The sequence below is a fragment of the Annulohypoxylon truncatum genome, assembly GCF_022578515.1.
Source record: "Annulohypoxylon truncatum strain CBS 140777 unplaced genomic scaffold F4807scaffold_11, whole genome shotgun sequence".
Lineage (NCBI taxonomy): Eukaryota > Fungi > Ascomycota > Sordariomycetes > Xylariales > Hypoxylaceae > Annulohypoxylon > Annulohypoxylon truncatum.
Genome location: NW_025953797.1, coordinates 1,015,612 through 1,029,845, shown reverse-complemented (window position 1 = coordinate 1,029,845; position 14,234 = coordinate 1,015,612). Strand labels below are relative to the sequence as shown.

Sequence of the window (14,234 nt, the reverse complement as noted above, 5' to 3'; positions counted from 1 at the left end):
CGTTGCCATCAAGAACTTATCAATGTTAGATTTAAATGCCAGCTCAGTCGTGATATCTATTGGGATGAAGGGATTACTTAAATCTTTCTCATATTTCTGTATGCACTCCCATGCTATACGCGGCATGGGCGAAATCAAAATGGATTCTCGGAAAAAGGGGCTCATTGACACACCAAAAAAAAAAAAAAAAAAAAAAAAAAAAAAAAAGAGAAGAAGAAGAAGGAGGAGGAGGAGGATAGAGAGATTGATTTGGCCGATAAGGACTCGGACTCTCTCAGGCGAGTGCTTGCCAACGAAACCACAGCTATAACAATGAGCTAGAGTGTAAGCACCGCCATACCACTCCGGCCATCAAATTCAATCTTGTAGCCGATTTTTACCTACTGAATTGGGACTTCGATAGAGATTATAAATCTTGGCAAGTGAGGAAACCATTATAGACCAAACCACTCCATAGGACCTTTAACTGGGGCAATACAGTATCATAGTTGAAAATAAAATACCCCTCTAACTGCCGGTTGTCTATATAGGAATTGGGATGTAGGATACACCTAAGCATCTACAATACTTCAATTCTGGTTGACAAGAAGCATCATTGATACCTAGGTTAGCGCATTCCTGTGACAATAACACAAGGCAAAGTAGGTTTAAAAACGTACCGCTAAAAATGTTTTATACCTATTCTGAGATTAATCCATCAAGTCATCCGTTGTAATTGTGATTCTTCTCCCTACCGCCGGTCAAAGGAATCGGCCATTCTAGTGTCTAAGAAAGGGGATGCCAGATCAGAATAAATACGACAAAGGTACTTATACTGATCTCAGGAGTCGACATTAATGCATATGTGCATTTTGGTAATATCTCATGTTATCTTGTTGACTCTAATGGCCAATAATCTAGTGATATTTATGTCATCGAACTTCACAACAGTAGCTGGGAGATTGGAGGCATTAATATAGATACTACTTCTATGAACAAGAGCCATTATAGAACTACTTGGACATATTGGTAGGTAACTGACGGTGGAGATAATACCTACTCTCAAATAGAAGCATACCCCTACCTACTTAGGACGAGAGGAGGAACATGTCGTCGACGATGATATATTACCTGGCAGTGAATATCGTAGAGAAATAATTACACACCACCTGGCAGAATATTCAATTCAAGCTAAGTGATTCCCTTTGCAATCAGCAATGTTTACATCTCTCACTTCTCCCATCATCGCTTACCATATCCACCACCCATCGGCGCGCGTTTACAACCACACCCACCATCCATCGCGCGCGTTTATAACTATATCGTACTTTTCCTTTACCTCTCACATATTCGTCGTAAGTTCTTCTAAACATCGCTATCATGCATAGTCTTGTTCTAAATTTGTTCTGGGTCGATTTACTTACCAGTGAATATCATCAGTGTCGTAACTACTAGTTTGACAAGATGGCGGGGGCCGCATGGCCCCGGCCTATGAAGATCGATTTTATTCGAAGCGTTGCTACTCATGGAGAATTAACCCTCCCGACAGAGAAATGGCGACTTGGCAAGGTCACGAATTGGGGCAATGTTTACGATGACATGGTACATAAAGGCTACCAACTTCTTCCTAGTCGCTCTTACTAGTAAGTTTATAAAAATTTACCTAGTCTTTTATTTACTATACTAGTATGATTGCCCATACTAATTCTCTTTTAGTGAGATGTGGAGGCGAGTTTCTGCTCGCCGGGATGAGAAACAGGATGAGGAGGATGAATCCCCTAAGAAGAAGAAGGACAAAAAGGAAAAGAAAAAGAGGATGTACGTGACCCGCGCGGACAGTTTACTTCTTTTCGACGGACTGGCAATTCCCGAAGAACCCGCACCCATCGCCGATGATGGCAACCACTTCGAGGAACCGGAAGAGCCTGAAGATCCCGAAGTCGTCATTGATGATGACCACCACTCAGAGGGACTGGCAGAGCTTGAGGATCAAGAAGCCGTTGTCGGTGATGACCACCACTTTGAGCAGCTGGGAGAACCCGAGAACCCCGCAGTCGTCGCTGATGATGGCCAACAATTTGATGAACTGGAAGAGCCCGAGGCATTTGGAGCCGTTGATGCTGGTGACAATCACTTTGAAGGCTTGGACGATATTGGCGGCGTCGAACTCGTGGGTGACGAGTTCGAGGCTAGGGTGAGAAGACTGAACGCGCTAGAACGTTCCTATATCGCCATGCAGATGGTTGCAAAGTTGAGAATCCTACATCAAGTCATGGGAGAAGTTGGTCCGATTGACTAGTTCCATCTTCAGCACAGTCTTTCGTCTCGTCGAACTGTGTGCGACAGACAATCATGTACCTAGCTACGGAGTTTACTGAGGGAGGAAGCCGGTTCCACCGGTGACTCAGGATACTAATTCACAACGATTAACTACGCTCTGCCCCCTGCTCGTTAGATCTTTATAGGTGATCGATCATTGGTACGTGCCTAGCATACTGCATAATACTGTAACCTTATGGGGGTCTCGGAGGATTTGACCCACTACCCGTGTCTGCGCGCCAGGGTCTTCCCGCTGTGGAGACCGATAATTGACCCCTACCCATCTTGGTTCGCAACTGCACGTGTTACGTCATCCTCAGAAGGCGTTGCATACATCTGTAGGCTGCATTTGAATATCTACGAGATATGATATCTCATGGAGGTCTAAAGATTGAAAAAGGAATTTAAAGGTGTAGCAATATATCGAAATGGCTTTAAATTAAGCTAGGTACACACTAGGTACCCACTAGGTACCAAAAAGTATGCTAAATTAGATATAGTGCCTTTTTTAGGTCAATGAAAGTTTGATGCTGCCCTTGACAAAAGAGGCTAAATGATGTACACAGTAGTAGGTATTTAATAGTTAGAGAATTTGCTTTTGGTACGTAGGTACCTCTCGATATGTACTGCTACCTACGGTAACGTGGATAGTGGGTACTATGTCCGGAAACAGATTAAGCAGGCTCCGGCTGTTCTAGAAACCCTGCAAAAAGCATGCACGTGGTTACGCGAGCCTGCGCGTCAATCTTCAGGAGGTCTTGCACGAACCGACCTACCGGTTCACATTCGCCTGGCATCGATGTTACAGTCACTTCCTAAACTTCTCGTTTGTACCCAAGCACTTGCCATACAAACGGCGGCAGCTCCAAGCCTTGCGAAACCTACGACGGCGTGTACCTCCCTCCTCCAGTAGAAATGGTTTGCACCTGCAGCCGTAATCCTGATGAATACAATTTCAGCCTAACATTCAACCTTAGAGACCTTAACGCGATAATTTCCAATAGGCGTTAGAGGCGCAGCCTGGTGTGGCCACGGCAGCATCGAGCCTGCCGCTCCTGCTGCACACGCCGCACTTGCCTTCCAATACATATTCTACAGTGCCTACCGTGCCTACATTGTGCCTGCCTCTAGGCACCTAGTAGAAAAAAAACTCAAAATATCACGCTGTCACAATATAAATTCACAATGCCACCGCCGCCTTTTTCTTCCTCAACACAAAGTGTGTTGAATCAGCAACGTGCAAAAAAGTTCGAACGTGAACCTACTTCTACAAACTCTTCCACCCACATCCCACCTCTTAACCATGCACACCTTGATCGTTCTACCAACAACAATCATCGCCGATCTATGACTGATCAATACTTGCGCGAAAAACATAAGAAACAGGAACGTATACGAAAAGAGCATTTACGAGTACAACGCGAGCAACAAGTGCGCCGCGCAAGGGAACGGGCCAGAGAACCATTGCGCCGAGATCATTTGCATCAAAAACATCACGACAAATTCCTACAACAACCGGCTGACGGTATTTCCCAATACAATCTGACCCATCGGCAACACCACAAATACCAAACCCAGCAACCTATTCACCAGCAACATTCGCAAAACCGAAGGAGAATAAAACAGGAACTACCTGAAATCGGAATTATCCACCAGTTTGCAGCAAAGATTAAGGTGAGACTCGAGATTCGCATCTACTGACGCATCAATTGCGATATTCTAAATTCTGATATAGTACTAACTGAATTCTTGTAGGACCGCTTTCCGGGCAGACCCGAGCTTGCCCGGCAATTCTTATCCACCATGGCGTCCGATAGACCTGCTGAGGATTTTCTACCCGATGTTTCTAACATGTTGCGACGTGCACCTGAACTTGTCTCAGAATATCAGACATCGATGGGCGCTTTTGACCAAAGCCGACTTGGCCAGCCTAAGCAGCATGGTGAGTCTCAACAGCCTTATCAACCCGACCATCCTGAGCTGCCTGAGCTGCCTCAGCTTCAGCCACAACAACTTCTACGCCACCTAGATCCTAACTTCGCTGCTCGCCCGCCAACTCCTTTCAGCGCCAACAGTGTTGACCACGATGACTACAATGGCGATGACGACCAAGATGATGAACCGGATTATTCCCAACTTGGAGACGACGATAGTCATCCTGATCCTTTATGGCATCTGCAAAATGCGCAGGAACATGAACCACATGAACGTCAAGCAGTGCAACATCTCTTGCGCTTGCCCGAAATTGACATCCCTCCCGAGCAACGAAAGGCTACGCCTGTTGCCATGTCTTGTACGCTAATGGACCACCAAAAGGTATGCCTTAGCTGGTTGATGGAACAGGAGGATGATCCGAACAAGAGAGGCGGTATTCTAGCAGGTATTTATAAATCATCTACCAAACTTGACCATGAAAGAAGACGCTGACTACTTAAAAAGATACCATGGGTTTGGGCAAGACCGTTCAGTCGCTTGCCTTGATTTTGGCACACCCGTCCACGGACCCTACCCGCAAGACCACACTCATTGTCGCCCCACTTGCCCTACTGAAGCAATGGGAGCGGGAAATTGAGTCCAAGGTGAAGCCTGCGTACAAGCTGAAGACACTCCTGTATCATGGCGCGGACAAACGCGGAATCACTGTTGCCAAGCTTCTCACTTACGACGTCGTGCTGACCACTTACGGGACAATCGCTTGGGAATATAAAGCGATCGCCGAGGGCAAGAGAACCAAGAAGCCGATCATTCTAAACGATGATGTCACCTTCCATCGAGTAATTCTCGACGAAGCTCACCACATCAAGACTAAGACGGGAAAGTCTTCACTGGGTACAGCCATGATCAAGGCGAAGTACCGGCTTTGTATGACGGGTACTCCGTTCATGAACAAGGTCGGAGAAATTTATGCCCTCATCCGTTTTCTTCGGATCAAACCTTACGATGAATGGCTCCGATTCAACTGGGATATCAACAAGCCAATTGAGAATTGGGGTGGCGATGCCGGTGACAGGGCTATGAGAAAGCTTCAGACACTCTTCAGAAGCATCACTTTGAGACGGACCAAGAACAGCGTGCTCGATGGCAAACCAATTCTTCGATTGCCGCCTCTTGAAAAGAAGGATGCCATGACCCAGTTCAGTGAGGACGAGAAGGCTTTCTACCTTGCCCTTGAACATAAGCAGCAACTTGAGGTGAACCGATTCCTGAAGAAGGGCATGATTATGAGACAGTACACTTACATACTGGTGTTGCTCCTCCGTCTACGTCAAGCATGCTGTCACCCGCACCTTATCAGAGACTTCGGTATTCCGGAAGGTATACAAGCCTCGTCGGACGATATGTGCAAGCTTGCATCCAAGCTCAGAAAGGGGATTGTGGAGAGACTTAAGGGTCGAGATGAATTTGAATGCCCTCTTTGCCAATCGACCACCAAGAATCCGATTCTCATCTACCCCTGCGGCCACCCGTTGTGTAGCACCTGCTTTTCGGTCTTGACAGAAGTCAAGAGACCAGACGCCGAGGACGCCCATGAAGAACTCACTTGTCCCCACCAGGGCTGCAAAACTAAGGTCAAATCTGACAAGGTTATCTGCTATTGTTTCTTCCTGGAAATCCACATGCCTGAGAGGCTTGAAGCGGACGCTAGTGATTCGGACGATTCGGATGATGATGATTCGGAGTATGATGACGATGACGAGGATGACGTTGACGAACGTGGAAATCTCAAGGATTTTATTGTGTCTGGTAGCGAGGACGAGGATGACGAGGTAGATGAAGACGAGACTGGCAAAGGCGACGCTGAAGATTCCGAGAATGCCGAGTCCGACGATCATTCGCCCGAAGACACAAAGTCTAGACAGCCCTCAGAGTCTAAGGATGAGGCATTGAAGGAGGCTATTAAGAAAGAGGAATCAGTGGAGAAGGATCTCGCAGATGATTCCGATTCCGATTCTCTGGTGTCTCTGGACGAAATCTGGAGACGAAGACGAGTTGGTTCAATCAAAACCAAGGAGAGTCCCGCCGAATCTAGTAAGCGCAAGATTACACCTGATTCATCATCGGACTCGGATGAGTGGAAACCATCGACTCGTTCCAATGGCAAACGCAAGCGGTCTACCGACAAGCAATCTACCGGGTCAAGAAAGAAGAGCAAGGGCGCAGCTGGCGAGAAGCGACGTAAGAGAAAGACCAAGTTCATGTCATTGGGAGCCCTGAAGAAGGCTAGCTCTACCAATGCAGCTGCGAAAGCCAAATATCTCAGGAAGCTCAAGAGGGATTGGGTTCCAAGCGCCAAGATTGACAAGACAATGGAGATACTAGGCGATATCAGACAGAACAACCCTAAGGACAAGACGCTCATTTTCTCCCTCTGGACGTCTTTCCTCGACCTACTTGAGATCCCGGTAATCGACCAAGGATTCAAATACGTGCGCTACGATGGAAGTATGGACCACAAGAACCGGGACAAGGCCGTGAAGAAGTTTATGGAGTCACCTGACGTCCAGGTCATGCTGGTTAGTCTGTCAGCCGGCAACGCAGGCCTGAACCTTGCTGCGGCGACTCACGTCATCATTATCGAACCGTTCTGGAACCCGTTTGTTGAGGAACAAGCCATTGACCGAGCTCATCGCATCGGCCAGAAGAATGCCGTCACGGTTCACCGCATCTTAATTGAAGGAACCGTCGAGGACCGTATCCGCGACCTGCAGGAGAAGAAGCGCACGCTTGTCAATGCAGCCCTAAGTGAAGAAGGCGCCCAAGGCGTTGGCAGATTAACCATTGCGGAGTTGAAGGGTTTATTCGGTATTCATTGATCTAATCTCGACCGGCCCTTAGCTAGAGATATTGTTCTCAATCCACCTGAGCCCTGTGCTTGGCTGCTGATATGGGTCGCAACGATGAAAGATAGAAAACGAGAAAATGAGAAAACGAAATTCCCGATCGCCGTCCCGGTTCCATATTGCTTTTAGGAGAGTACATTGGCTGTACGTAAATGCAGGAGTCTACTGGCGAAACTGTGCTTGATACTGGATGCTAGGTATGCCCATGGCTGGATGGGTTGGTGTCTTGGTAGCTTGGTATGTAGCTTAATAACCATTGCCCTTATAAAAAACCGCCACGGTATAGAAGATGCCTGTGTGATAAGAATAATTGGAGGAGACGAATGCTCGTCATACTTACTGACGTAAAGTAGCTGAATGATGGCGTGGCAGTTCTGATATCAGGTCGCTTGCAGCCACGGACGATTGGGGCGACGATCTGATGCCGAGTTCCGATCGCTATGGCTGTCGCGACGACGGCCTCGGTCTATCAGATCGAGGAAGTGCGTATGGGTTCACGTCCGAATAAGGACTCGCGGGCATCCGGGGACTTGTAGTTCCACGTAGTCGATCTCGATAACTCCTCTGTCGTTTGCAATATGGATAAATGAGATCGCTACTTTCGGGCGTCGGCCTGCCAGGTGCCGGTGAGTTAATAAGGACATCACTTGCGTATTATTAGAAGCTCTTAGGGCCGACCTGAAAATGGCCATACGTCTATGTTTCTTGTATGAGGAATGTCACGTTGGATTGATGTTCTGATGAAGCTTTTGTATGTCAGGGTATCAGTGTACGCCCTTTCTGGGAATTTCGCGATTGTCCAGCCCAGGTAAATTGTAGTTATTTACTGACTGTTATCCCAACTTTTCCTATCACGTTGGCCCAACAAGTCAAAAATGTAAGTTTGACGGCTTCCATTCATGCTAAACGATCCTATCACATGTCATCTATTAGCGATTCTCCGGCTAATTATCAACAAATCTAGCTTCTAGGACATCTCGTAAATAGATGTCAACTTAGCCAGCCACTCGGTACGCCTTACCTCCCCGAGGTTGTGTTACATCCGGCCAGACCTCGCTCAGCAAGGCTTTCTCGGCCGCAAGCGGTAGTCGGTCTAGGAGGCGAGAGTCGAGACCGGGCTCACGGGTATGCTGGGATATATATCTATATCTCCCTATATATGTCCCTGCTACCTGTGTTGGTGGCATGTAGTATGGTAGGGTGCCATGTCAAATGCCTCCCTGGTTGCCTACGTCCGTAAATCTCTACTAGATAAGTCAACGACTTCGCCGATCATCTTTGCGGCTTGACGTTTCTTCTCTTCTTGGTCTACCATAAACTTACCCATACGAGAGCCCTTGTGTAACGCTCGATAAGACGCCTAGAGAATTACAGCTAGAAGATAAACTGTAAACTGCACAGCAAGATGAAGGTACATCTCCTCGCCGACTCACCTTGCTTTCGACCCAAACCAACCCATTACATCCCAAGCACGAAAGCCAACTAAAGCTAACTACGTACTCCAACTCCCTACCTAGATCTCACAATCCATCCTCCTCCTAACCCTCCAATCCGCCGCCGCCCTCGTCCTCGCGGCCCCAGCCCCTGCCCCGGGACCTGGTCCGCGGCCGGCGGCGGAAGCGTCGGGAGACCGCGAAGAGGCGCCGCGGTCGTGGCGGCTCGACTGCGGGTCCCCCGGCGTCACGGCGATGTGCTCGGCGAGCAACAACGGCGCGCACTGCGACCCCGTGTCGGGCGAGCTGACGATCATCCTCGCGGGCACGTGCGGCGCTTGCAAGTGCGTGACGGAGGGGGAGTGCTCTAGGGGGTGTGGGAGATGAGGCTGGAGGAGCTGGGGATTTTGGTGGTGGTGGCGGTGGTAGTAGGGACGTATGTATAAAAGATCTGGGTGGATGGACGGATATGGTGGTAGCGGTAAGAGGGGCGGAGGGGTTAGGCGGAATGGTGGCGGTGGGCTTGGATTGGTAGGGATGGATAGGTACATAGGCCTTACGTATAGACACTCCCTAGCTACATACCTATATTGCTAAATGAAGGTCGAGATATTGAAGATGGAGGGGCTTGGTATTCATAGTTCGAATTCTCTAGGAGGGATTCGTGAGACCTGGAGTATACGGCGCCGGGTTACGGGTTTATGATCGGACGACTAAAGGGAAAGGCCACGGAATGGATTCGAGTTATATACATCCTTTCTTTGATATTCTTGCCTTGGCCTACCGTATGTGCTCGGTGTAAGGTATAATTCCTTGATTCTTATTGGTGTCTTTGTCTAGAAACTTTTACCTACAATGTTAGGAGCCACTTCAGGAATCTACCATTGCAAGAATGAAGACGACTAGAACAGGTTTCTTATGAGGTGGCATCGTAGTACCAAGAAGGTGGTGACCTGGTCAAGTCTCACGTCGTACACATTTGTGGATAGAATGACAATGCCCTGTAGACGGCCCTGGAGGCTGGTAACTTTCGGGAAGTTTTTAGGGCTAGGGAGACGATTGGCTAAACCTCAGGGGTTGATTGACACTAGCAACTAGTAATTAATCCACCGTATAGCCCGAAAAGGAAAGGCTGGCTGGATCGAGGTCTTATCGATAAGACCGTTACAACCCATTGACGCATGAGCGCTGGATAAATCAACAATTCCAACAATTCACAGCTCCACCATCCTACATCTATTTATTCCGGAGGCACGGGAAACTATTCGACTAATTGTACGTTCCAATACCTACTTGGAAGTCCTACCCATCGATACGTATGGCAGCATAGAAACCTCCTCCTACTAACCATCGTCAACAATGCCGCGATGTCGCTTCAGCAAGCCAACACGTCGGCGGCACGATCACGATCGCTACGCGTCCCCGCCAAAACTGCCTTGACCGCCCCTCAGCCTGTCTCAGCTACCACCAGCTCGCCTCAGATACCTACCACAACCTCTAACATAGCTCTATTCCTTACAAACCTACGTTTGCTAGACCTTGATCTCGAACCCGATTGGCCGGGAATAACTCTCGCGACCTTCTCCGCGAAGGATGCCGCGAGCGGGCAGAAGAAGCGGATTCAGTGCGTGGAATGGGCTCTATACCAGCTTTTCACCCTTTGGGACTACAATGAGACTCAAAACGTATGTCATTGTGTGTTAGCGACGAAGCGAGGTGTTCTAATGCTTTATAGAAATTGCGCCCTTTCTTTCCGCCCCTCGATCAGATACAGTCTACCAACCTTCGAGCTGCTCTGCTCCGGGGCCTCGAGCAAGCCAAGAAAAATGGCGTCCTCGGTCGCGATGCCGTGTTGCGAAAGACCATGCTAGATGAATGCAAAGGCGAAAGACTCGAAGAAGTCCTGGCTGTCTTTTCCTCGGCGGTATTGAAGAAATTGGTGGCAGAGCGAGCGCTCAATTCAGGGCCAGAATACCGGCCTACTTTCTCGGAGAATATCTCCTTAGAGAACTGGGGTTACTCCGGGGACCGTACCGAGCTTAATGCACTATTGCTAGCTCACAAGGCATCTCTACGTTCCTTATTGACGAGGAAGAATGCTGCGCGAGAGAAATATCGTGATTTCGAAAAGCTGCTGGCATCGAAGGAACAAGGCATTGATCAACGAAAAGAGCAAGTCAAAGCAGATACCGAGCGAAGCGTGGCCGAAACGTCGGAAAAAGTGAAGAAAGAAGTCTACAAAATCGTAAAGACTAATTGGACCGGAAACGACCAATGGATCGACTCACTATTGCTTAACGATACTCCGTCGCGTAAAGGTGGGCTGCTAGGTACTAAGTTCGACGATGTTTGGGCCGGCATTCATGAAGGGAGAATTTCCGACCTCGAAGACCAGAATTCTGGTCTACTGGAGCAGTTAGACAACCGAGTCCGCGTACAGAGGGCAAGATTGGAGAAGTGGGACGATTTTCGAAAGAAAATGTTTGGAAATATGCCACAGCCACCCGCGGAGGACTCGAAAAATAAGGGTAAATCGAAGAGTGTTGATCTCAACTTCACAGCTCATCTACACTTAAACATCGACAAGACAGACGCGAAGGACAGAGTCCCTCTCAGCGTCCCACCACCTCAGTATGCCAGAATCCTTAATAACATGAAGGCCGAGCTTGATGCCATCGGAAAACCGAAAATTCCCGACTTCTCTAACCTTCTCGGGGGGTCAAGAAGGAGTTCCGTCATTGACACAAATGCGAACCTGGCAGCACCTCAGCCAGCGGCCGACCCAATCTCCGACATTAGTGAATGGGAGGATGAGGCAGAGGATAAACGACCGGCTGAGAAGATTGCGAAGCTTCCGGTTGGACGCCGTTATCGCCTCAACCGTCCCAAGTCTACCGTCGAAACCAGAGGGCAGATACCGAAAATATCTTTATCTGAAGCCTCATACGATCAAGATACCAACGACCTTTGTCTATCACCAGAACTAGAAAACCCGGGATTTGCGATACCTCAATCCTTCATTTCAGCAAAGTCTCGAAATAAAAGCCAAGAGCCAGCCGAGCCGGAGAACACAGCGTCATTTTCAACTTCGTATACGGCTCCTTCTCGTGATGCTTCACCCACCGAATTGACGCAACCGAGCAAGACAATTGAACCCATGCCGACCTCTCCAGAGTCTGTTTCTCCTACCCAAGCTATGGCCGATGAGATATTGGCAAATATGTTGAATGCATCACCCTCGCCAATGAAGAAGCACCGCCACACCTTGTCTCTAGCCGAGAGGACACGCATGTCCATGTCGCGCACGAAGTCGTATGAAAAAGACGAAGACCTAACTCAGCTATCCCCCATAAAACTGAACCACACGCAAAGTAGCTCCGATAACACTACGAATCGCACCGCAGAAAGGGGTGAAGAGTATGAAGACCTAGTGGCCCGAACCCGACGGTCTATGGCGGGTTTCGAGGCGGCACAACAAAAGGCACGATTGGAAAGGAGACGGTCAGAGAGGAAGAGCAAGATAGTGCCGAGGAAGGATAACTACTTCCCTAGATTGGAAGAGGAGAATATGAATGACACGTCGATCGCCGAGGAGCTTATGGAAGACGATGAGGTGGATTACGAGGCTGTTTTCAAGAGCAGGCCCCGCGTTCAGACGAGCCCGTTGCCCAGCCCATCTAAGCCGTGGAATGGAGAATGAGATGACGAGTGAAGGATGGGAAGCAGACGAGTTTTATGTGATGAGAATGATGTTAGTGATACGGATAGCATGATACCAAATTGATTTCCCGGTTACAAGTAAGTTTTGAGTGCGTGGCTTGATGACTTATGTTTAGGCTTTAATCACCCCTTGTTTCATTTCTGAAAACTCATAATACCTTCGTAATTCCTACCAACAATTGATACACAGTCAATATTTCAGCAGCATACCTAATCCCTAATCCTTGCCTAATCATAAAAAACCAAAGCCCTCGTTTCGATGCTCTCCCTAGACTCCGCGTCCTCACAGTCCGGGTCCTCGAACGCGCTATGCGGGGCCCGGCGCGCGGGCACGGCGGCGTCGGAGTCGAAACACTTGATGAGCAGCACGTCGCCGGGCTGCTGGAAGCGCTTGTAGTACCACCGGTGCGCGGGCCGCGGCTTGATCGTCCACGTCTCGTCCCGGTCCCGGTCCCGCGGGTAGATGATCGAGGCGGCGACCAGGTCCGCGTCCGGGATCGTGGTCGCGTCGGCGACGGCGAACGGGTCTTTGGCGATGGGTCGGATGGGTCGCCAGAGCTAGGGGGGTTTGGCTACGCGTGAGCTTTGTTTTCTGGATGAGGGCTGAGGGAAGGGAAAGGGAAAGGGGAGGGAAGGGGATGGGGATTGGAAAGGTGGGAAACACACGTTGATGATCTGGTACCGCCGCTTGACCAGCTCGTCTGCCTCGTCCGGAAACCAGCGCCGCAGGACGAGCTCCGCGCCGTCGTAGGACTGGTCTACGTGCGCCCGGAACAGGGGCCCGCGCGAGGACCGGTTGCCTTTGCCGAGCTTGTGCCAGTTCGACGGGCCGCAGCGCGTCTTGTGGTCGAATATGAAGATGCGGGATGCGCCGGTTCTGTGCTCGTGTGTTAGCTATGCCGCGTCGTATGGTCGCTGAAGGCAAGGGAAGAAAGAGAGAGAAAGAGGGAGGGGGAAGGGGAGCTTGCATGTCTTTTAATAGCTGTATCGACTCTGGGTAGTACTCGGATTTGACGAGCTCTTCGTCTTGGAAATCTTCTAGGGACTCGAGCTTGCTCTCGTGCCGTAGGAATTGGAACCCGTGGCTGTCGAGGGCGTACTTTTCTTCTTCGCCCGTTACGTCGTGGATGGTTACTTGCTGTGGTATGTGCGGACGCTCGTTCTTCACGGTGTTTCTTTGGGGCCGATCAGCTTTTGCTCTTATGTTGAAAGTTTGAGGGAAGTCAGCTTTACTCGGCGATTACGATGGGCATCGGTAGAGAACCGTCACCTGGGTCCTTATAATAGTTGATGCTCGTCGGCACGTCGTGACGTTTCTTGGAATGAGTTGACTGTACAGACCCCTCCAGGCGCGATTCGAACGCAAGGGGGAGTTGCGTCGTCGCAACAGCTGTGGCCATTTTTGCGCTCCTTACGTATTAACGACAGCACCACGAAAATATATCAGTCGTATCGCTTAGCTCTGGTTTACTTTATATAATACGATCTGTTGCACCGAATGGCTCAACCCTCACTTTGCACGACACAGCGCTCTAGAAGACGTAAATTCGAGCTTCCACCCACCAAACACGTAACACCATATGAATCGGTACCACTTGCCTCCTTCATAGATACTAAGTAGTCGGAGAATTGCGCTCTGATGTGCGGGGCTATTTGTGCTGATTGGATGAGGCCAGTTTTATGTTCCGTGATGTAGTAACAGTGTGTTGTACCATAATAGCCTAAACCCCATAACTGACGACAAGCTCTTGGAAGCATTAGTTTAGGGTAGGGTATACTTTGCTTCGGAGCTCGATTTCAATGTATCCTTTTGGGTGAAAATGGTAGTAGATATAAGACGTCGACTGTCCCTGTGCTTAAGCCTACAGGGATTTAGAATTAAGCAGCACATCCCCTTTCTGTGTTAAGCTGCCCTAGTCACGAACATCAAGTCCGAAAGTTC

At 49.1% G+C, this 14,234-nt stretch overlaps 5 protein-coding genes across 5 annotated transcripts; 4 read left to right on the top strand and 1 right to left on the bottom strand.

The window, feature by feature from the left end:
• Positions 1-1,443: 1,443 nt before the first annotated feature.
• On the top strand, positions 1,444-2,278 carry F4807DRAFT_466908 (uncharacterized protein; the record flags this gene model as incomplete). Its single annotated transcript, XM_048002426.1, has 2 exons — positions 1,444-1,622; positions 1,696-2,278. The coding sequence occupies 2 exons, from the start codon at positions 1,444-1,446 to the stop codon at positions 2,276-2,278; spliced, it is 762 nt and encodes a 253-aa protein (XP_047855631.1).
• Positions 2,279-3,360: 1,082 nt separating this feature from the next.
• F4807DRAFT_50396 (SNF2 family N-terminal domain-containing protein) lies at positions 3,361-7,735 on the top strand. Its single transcript, XM_048003115.1, has 3 exons — positions 3,361-3,972; positions 4,054-4,678; positions 4,738-7,735. The coding sequence occupies exons 1-3, from the start codon at positions 3,484-3,486 to the stop codon at positions 7,110-7,112; spliced, it is 3,489 nt and encodes a 1,162-aa protein (XP_047855630.1). The 5' UTR covers positions 3,361-3,483; the 3' UTR covers positions 7,113-7,735.
• Positions 7,580-8,959, top strand: F4807DRAFT_459340 (uncharacterized protein; the record flags this gene model as incomplete). The annotated part of the gene is made up of 2 exons (XM_048001347.1): positions 7,580-7,621; positions 8,657-8,959. 2 exons carry the CDS (start codon positions 7,580-7,582, stop codon positions 8,957-8,959), a joined length of 345 nt encoding a protein of 114 aa, XP_047855629.1.
• Positions 8,960-9,784: 825 nt separating this feature from the next.
• F4807DRAFT_50353 (HAUS augmin-like complex subunit 6 N-terminus-domain-containing protein) lies at positions 9,785-12,436 on the top strand. The gene is made up of 2 exons (XM_048003114.1): positions 9,785-10,257; positions 10,308-12,436. Exons 1-2 carry the CDS (start codon positions 9,940-9,942, stop codon positions 12,270-12,272), a joined length of 2,283 nt encoding a protein of 760 aa, XP_047855628.1. The 5' UTR covers positions 9,785-9,939; the 3' UTR covers positions 12,273-12,436.
• F4807DRAFT_50345 (uncharacterized protein) lies at positions 12,397-14,022 on the bottom strand. Its single transcript, XM_048003113.1, has 4 exons — positions 13,526-14,022; positions 13,261-13,467; positions 12,959-13,169; positions 12,397-12,850 (listed from the first exon to the last, which is right to left on the bottom strand). Exons 1-4 carry the CDS (start codon positions 13,690-13,692, stop codon positions 12,521-12,523), a joined length of 915 nt encoding a protein of 304 aa, XP_047855627.1. The 5' UTR covers positions 13,693-14,022; the 3' UTR covers positions 12,397-12,520.
• Between the last annotated feature and the right edge of the window lie 212 nt (positions 14,023-14,234).

What these genes read in the sequence shown, in the direction of transcription:
- F4807DRAFT_50345 (XM_048003113.1), bottom strand. Translation starts at nt 13,692, where the DNA reads ATGGCCACAGCTGTTGCGACGACGCAACTCCCCCTTGCGTTCGAATCG. An exon ending in ATGCCCATCGTAATCGCCGA is followed by an intron (nt 13,468 to 13,525) that starts GTAAAGCTGACT and finishes TCGGCCCCAAAG; the next exon opens with AAACACCGTGAAGAACGAGC. An exon ending in ATACAGCTATTAAAAGACAT is followed by an intron (nt 13,170 to 13,260) that starts GCAAGCTCCCCT and finishes ACACGAGCACAG; the next exon opens with AACCGGCGCATCCCGCATCT.
- F4807DRAFT_50353 (XM_048003114.1), top strand. Translation starts at nt 9,940, where the DNA reads ATGTCGCTTCAGCAAGCCAACACGTCGGCGGCACGATCACGATCGCTA. An exon ending in ACTACAATGAGACTCAAAAC is followed by an intron (nt 10,258 to 10,307) that starts GTATGTCATTGT and finishes AATGCTTTATAG; the next exon opens with AAATTGCGCCCTTTCTTTCC.
- F4807DRAFT_50396 (XM_048003115.1), top strand. Translation starts at nt 3,484, where the DNA reads ATGCCACCGCCGCCTTTTTCTTCCTCAACACAAAGTGTGTTGAATCAG. An exon ending in AGTTTGCAGCAAAGATTAAG is followed by an intron (nt 3,973 to 4,053) that starts GTGAGACTCGAG and finishes GAATTCTTGTAG; the next exon opens with GACCGCTTTCCGGGCAGACC. An exon ending in GAGAGGCGGTATTCTAGCAG is followed by an intron (nt 4,679 to 4,737) that starts GTATTTATAAAT and finishes CTACTTAAAAAG; the next exon opens with ATACCATGGGTTTGGGCAAG.